The sequence below is a fragment of the Mus caroli genome, chromosome 8 (genome assembly GCF_900094665.2).
Source record: "Mus caroli chromosome 8, CAROLI_EIJ_v1.1, whole genome shotgun sequence".
NCBI classification, from domain to species: domain Eukaryota; kingdom Metazoa; phylum Chordata; class Mammalia; order Rodentia; family Muridae; genus Mus; species Mus caroli.
Genome location: NC_034577.1, coordinates 117,087,697 through 117,093,689, shown reverse-complemented (window position 1 = coordinate 117,093,689; position 5,993 = coordinate 117,087,697). Strand labels below are relative to the sequence as shown.

At 47.0% G+C, this 5,993-nt stretch overlaps 1 protein-coding gene across 2 annotated transcripts in view; it reads right to left on the bottom strand.

The window, feature by feature from the left end:
- Positions 1-1,205: 1,205 nt before the first annotated feature.
- Positions 1,206-5,993, bottom strand: part of Map3k21 (mitogen-activated protein kinase kinase kinase 21) — a 39,826-nt gene continuing 35,038 nt past the window's right edge. For both annotated transcript variants that reach the window (XM_029480830.1, XM_021170774.2), the window contains one exon: positions 1,206-4,025. In XM_029480830.1, the coding sequence (XP_029336690.1) occupies positions 3,652-4,025 (374 nt within the window). In that variant the 3' untranslated portion in view covers positions 1,206-3,651. The remainder of the gene's footprint in view (positions 4,026-5,993) is intronic.

Genomic DNA, 5,993 nt, shown 5'->3' with positions numbered 1-5,993 from the left:
AGGCCTCTGACTCACACTTGTGGGTTTTTTACTGAGAAGATTGATGGGGGGTGGGGGTGGCTAGAGGAGGGTATAAACTGTTTTTTTTTTTTTTTAATTTATTTGTTTGTTATATATAAGTACACTGTAGCTGTCTTCAGACACACCAGAAGAGGGCATCAGATCCCATTACAGATGGTTGTGAGCCACCATATGGTTGTTGGGAATTGAACTCAGGACCTCTGGAAGAGCAGTTAGTGCTCTTAACCGCTAAGCCATCTTTCCAGCCCTAAGTCTGGGGTTTTATCTAAGCAATTTAGGGCCAGGTGAACAAAAGCGGGTGAGCCCCTGTTCGGAAGTGGGTTAGTTACTGTGTGGTGCTCTGGTAAGACATCACGACTAAAAGCAACTTGGGAGGGACAAGGGTGTGCTTGGATAGTTACACAGACCAAGCACAGTCTATCATGGATGGAAGTCAGGGCAGGAACTCCAGCAGGAACCTGGAAGCAGGAACTGATGCAGCAACCATGGAAGGGTCCTACCTACTAGCTCTCCAGGGCTTGCTCAGGGGTGGCACTGCCTTTCATGGCCTAGGTCCTCCCACATCAGGAAAGTGTCCCCACAGACTTGCCTACTGGCCAGTCTAATAGAGAGATTTTTCTCTTTCCTTTACATTGAGGTTCCTCTTCCAGATGGCTCTAGCTTGTGTCAAGCTGACATAATACTGAGCAGCCAGGAAATGATTAAGAGGTTCAAGCTGGTAGCCGTGGAGAACTAGAGATGGGAACACATGTGGGAGGCACCCCATGTAACTAGATTTAACCTTTTTGATTTATTCTTATATTTGAGTGTGTATATCATAGGTGTGTGTATGAGTGTGTGCATGTGCACATGCATTTGGGCACACATGTATGCGTGTGGAACCAGAGGCCAACCTTAGGTGTTAATCCTCAGGGATCATCCGCCATGTTTTTGGCACCAGGTCTCCCATGGTCCCGGGGCTTGCTGGTTCAGCTAGACTGACTGTTCAGTGAGTCCCAGATCCCCACCTCTCTGTGGGATCACAAGGGAACATCACAAGGACTTTCTGTTTTGCAAGGGTCCTGGAGGTGGGACTCGGCTCTCCCCATCAGCACAGCAAGCCTCACCCCTGCATGCTGTCCTCGCTGAATACAAAGCAAACCACTGTGACCATTTAGGAGGACATCAAAGCCACTAAGCCCACAGACAAGCTTTAAAAAAAGGTTTATTAAACAACTAGACAACATATGTAAACATTTTTGTCAGCCACAGGCTTCTGAGTATAGCGTGTCCGGACCCCAGATGTTATTCTGCTGTGAGAGGAAAGAGCAGAGTATGGGTCAATAGGAACCAGATTAAAAGATCTATTGGATCGCCAAGGTCCACAGAAAATGAATGTCCAGGTTCTGCTAGGTGTGTAGCATGCACAGAAAATCTGGGATGTCGGTGAAAATCTTCAGCAGCCGTGAGTCGGATTGGCTCCTTATGTTTTAGCATGGCTTCCTTTCTACATTCATCACAGTGGAGCAAAATGAAGAGAAGGGAGGCTGGAACACAGAGCTAGAGAGGACGTGACACATAGACAGGTCCGATTCCGCCATCTCCGTCATGCACACACTCCGAGGGAGGCTGGGGCAGAAGCAAAGCTGAGCACACCATCTGTTTCAATATTTTCCTTCCGTGCACTGGGTATTTGGGGCACGTCTTTTACTTTTAGCATCTCTTGAAGAGAAGAGGCCAAACGGTCTCTCCAATGTGACAAATGTCGAGTCAACTGCACCCCTGTTAAACCATTTAATAAAGACTGGGGTGAAGCAGAGTCAGAGAGTGGAAACAACACAAGAAGTCCGGTGAAAACCTAAGTTTTGCTCTGAGCACCTGAAACCTGCCTAGAGCAGGCAGTGAGATCTTCCCCGCAGGTCACCTGCTGACGAGCCTGTTCTGGGACTCAGATCTGTCATGGCACCTATTTAATCCCCTTTAAATTCCTGCTATTATCGGTAAGGCAAGATACAATGTTAAATAAGACGTAAGGGCTACGGATAATTTAGCTTCCTACTGTGTCAGAATTTAAGTATTTACTCTCTGCCTCTCAAATAACTATGTTGTGGTTACAGACAGAAGGGGACCACAGTACTCAAGAAACCCAGACAAGGACACTGAGCTCCCGAAGAGTCAGTCGCCCAGCCCCAGTGATGCACTGCCCTCTCTGTGAAGTTACACAGGTGACTCATGAATAGCTTTAAGTTGTTTCCAATCACGTCTGCTCTCCAAGGTCACTTCCAGAAGTCATCTGTGTCTTCCAATCATGCCTGCTCACCCCCACAGATGCACATGTTGACTCGGAGTTAAATGGAGCTCACGCTGACTGGAAACCTGTCCTGCCATCTCCTGCACAGCAGTGTTGTTAGCGTTGGCAAAACTGCGGGCTCAGGGAGACGTAAAACCACACAACATGCATGTCCACAGCACACGGGTTCTTCGCACATAGCCATGGATCTTTTAATTTTTAAAGACTGCGAGAGCATGAAGAAATTTCCCACCTCTGGCTGCTAATGATGAGCCGTTTCTTCAGGGAAACCTACAGAGTGGCCTTGTGCAGGGTGCCAAATATGAATGCCTGGTCTCAGTGATGCTCGGCAGTTACTGCTAAAAACCCTTGCCCTGTTTTCTTCCTGTCTCCCCCTTCCTCTGCTTTCCGTCCTCCATGATGTGAAGACAGCCCACTCGGCCCTTCCCACGGTTGCACTGATCCCTCCAAAACCATGAGCAGAGTAACTAGTGCCTCCCTTTAAGTTGTTCTAGGGCATTTTGGTTACATGAGACAACAATATAGTATATTCAATCAAACTTTCAAAATACTTTAACTTTTAAGTATGTGTCTGTGTACATCTGTGTGGTGATACATGCATATGAAAGGAGGTGCCCGTGGAAGCCAGAAGAGGCCATTGGATGCCCTGGAACTGAAGTCACAGATAGGTGTGAGCTATCTGATATGGGTGCCTGGAACTGAACTTGGGCCCTCCAAATGTGTGATATGCATGCTTAACTGTTTAGCCATCTCTTCAGGCCTCAATAAAGCTTTCATAGGCTACGTCCAGTAAAACCTCCTGGAAGAGGGCTATCCTCGTGTAACTCAGGAGTCAGTGGACACACTTCCACATTACAAGGCTACTGCTTTCTCTGGGGAGTTTAAATAGGACTCTGAATTAGCTCCACACAGTAGGACCTTTTCCCTGCCCTATAAATAAATATGTTTACTTTTAACATCACATTATTATTGGCAAGAAGAGAATAATTATTTCTTGGCTTTTTTGTTGTATAAAAACAAGCAAATAAAACCCCAAAAGGACTTTTTAAAAGAGAGAAAAGGATGAAGGCAGGAAGCTACGAGAATCGGCCATTGCAGTTTCGCCACTTGTGTGCTCATGGGCAGGACATACATAAGACTGACAGGAACTGGCTAGGAAGGCCCCACCTCTGCTGACACTCATTTGAACTGCTGTGTACTTCAAGTCACTGGGTAACTAGCATGAAGAGGCCGTGATACGGCAGCTAATAGCAGTCACTAGTGCTCCTCAAAATCAGCACAAGGCACACGGTGCCTCCGTGTGCCCCCATCAAATGATCATGGCAGGAAGGCAGAAGTCATCAGGTCAGAAAGTCTTTCTCCAGGGCGTAGATGGACGGCTGACACATCACGCTCTTCACTCTACACAAGGGCATGGCACAGTCCTTGTTCTGACCTTCGATGCTGGCATCCAGCAAGGAAGGAGTCTGACACCTGCTTCTCTCCTGAGCACCAAGCAAGCAGGCAAGGGCTGGCACCTGATGGTCCTTGTCACAAGCCCAGGTAGGTGGAGATGTTGTTCTCAACAAAGCAGTGTGTGGCCTTTGTGTCAGGTCCGGGCATGCCTGGCACTTGCCCAGAACACCTTCAGGTTTCACAAGAGAGGCCTGGCTGGCCAGGTCACTTTGAGGTCCAGGGAAGGGAGAGTGTGGTAGTCGAGAGTCTTCAGGGGCACCTGTGGGTGAAGAAAGCCAAGTCAGACAGTGTGTAAGGAGAAGACAGACTTCTGAAGCAGTGAGGGAAGAGAAAGATGGTGACAATTCAAGCAGATACTGACATTATCTCAAGTTTCAACACTAATTACGCAAACCATCCCTAGGCACCAGAGCATGCTTTCCTTAGTGAAACTATACCACTGGACCCAGAGAGGGTCTCCCAGCCATTTCACGGAGCCGCCGTCATAACTAGGATGCCAGACAAGAGCCACGGTGCCCGGCTCAAATGGCTTTCCATAGCCATAGCTTCAGAGAATACATGTATGATATCAGTATAGTTACTTCCATGTACAAAAGGAGAGTCACAGTCGTGCCTGTTCACAGTTCTGTACCCCACTCCAATCGATAGGAGAGGTGATGTAGGTTAGCAGGAGACAAGCATGCTTCAGCACTGGACCCAAGGTCACATTCAACAAGCCCGAGCACTAGCTTTTTCACAGTTAACTGTGACATCACCATGACCTGTGCATGTGTTTGTGTGTGTGTGTGCACATGTGTGTATGTGTGTGCATATGTGGGTATCTGTGGGTACATGCATGTGTGTATGTGTGTACATGCATATGTCTATGTATCTGTGTGTCTGTGTATGCATATCTGTATATGTGTCTTGTGGGGGGTGTATGTCTGTGTGTATATGTATGCATGCATATGTGTATGCACTCAAGTGCATATATCCATGTGTCTGTGTGTTGTGTGTGTGTCTGTGTGTTGTGTGTCTATGTGTCATATGTGTGTCTGCGTGTGTATCATGTGTGTGTACATGGTGTGTACAGATATGTATGCATGTGTGTGTACATGCATGTATGTGTGCAAGCCCCAGGCACCTGCCTGTCTCCTCAATACTGCGATTACAGGTGTGCATCAACATACCCAATGTGGGTTCTGAGGGTTGAATTTGAGTCCTGTTATATGTGCAGCAATCATTTTACTTACTGAGCTGTCTCCCCCACCCTAGAGATGGGGGTCCTCACAGGTGGTTAAGTTAAAATAGATTCACATGGGCAGGCCCCAGTGTAGTCTGACTATGGGCCTTATAGGATTCAGACACAAACACCCAGGAAAACCATCATGTCAGGACATAGAGAGAGCGTGTGAGCTAGCCCAGCAGAGAGGTCTCAGGAAGACCCAGTCCTGCCTACACTCGTGCCACAACTTCTGCCTTCAGCACAGTGGGGAAAGACGGGCTCCTGTTTAAGCCACTCTGGCTGCAAGCTTTACACACCAACCTGTCAGACAGGACAGGGACCAACACAGTCACAGCAGGTGACACCAGAATGTCCCAGGGGGAGCCTGAAGATGGCTTTTGGTTAGCATTCGGGTTAGAGGGTTAGGATTTGTAGTCAGGTAATAGAGGCAGGGCTTAGGGTTAGGATTGGGGTTTATGTCTAGGTTAGAGGTTAGTGTTTAGGGTTAAGGTTAGGGCTGAGGGTTAAGGTTAGTGTTTAGGTTAGGGTTAGGGTTAGGGTTAGTGTTTAGGTTAGTGTTAGGGTTAGGGTCGGTGTTTAGGATTAGGGTTTAGTGTTCAGTGTGGGTGAGTGGTTTGGAGTTAGGGTTAAGTGTTTAGCATTATTGTTTCTGGTTAAGGTTAGTGTTTAGGTTTAGGGTTCAGTTGGGGTGACTGTTTATGGGTTAAGGATTAGGCTTAGGGTTAGTGTTTAAGGTTAAGATTAGGGTTTAGAGTTTAGGGTTAGGGTTTAGGATTAGGGTTTAGGGTTGGGGTTAGGGTTTAGTATTCAATGTTGTTGAGTGCTTTAGAGTTAAGGTTAAGTGTTTAGCATTATTGTTTCTGGTTAAGGGTAGTGTTTAGGTTTAGGGTTAAGGTTAGTTAGTGTTTGTTTAGGTTTAGGGTTAAGGTTAGTTAGTGTTTAGGTTTAGGGTTAAGGTTAGTTAGTGTTTAGGTTTAGGGTTAAGGTTAGTTAGTGTTTAGG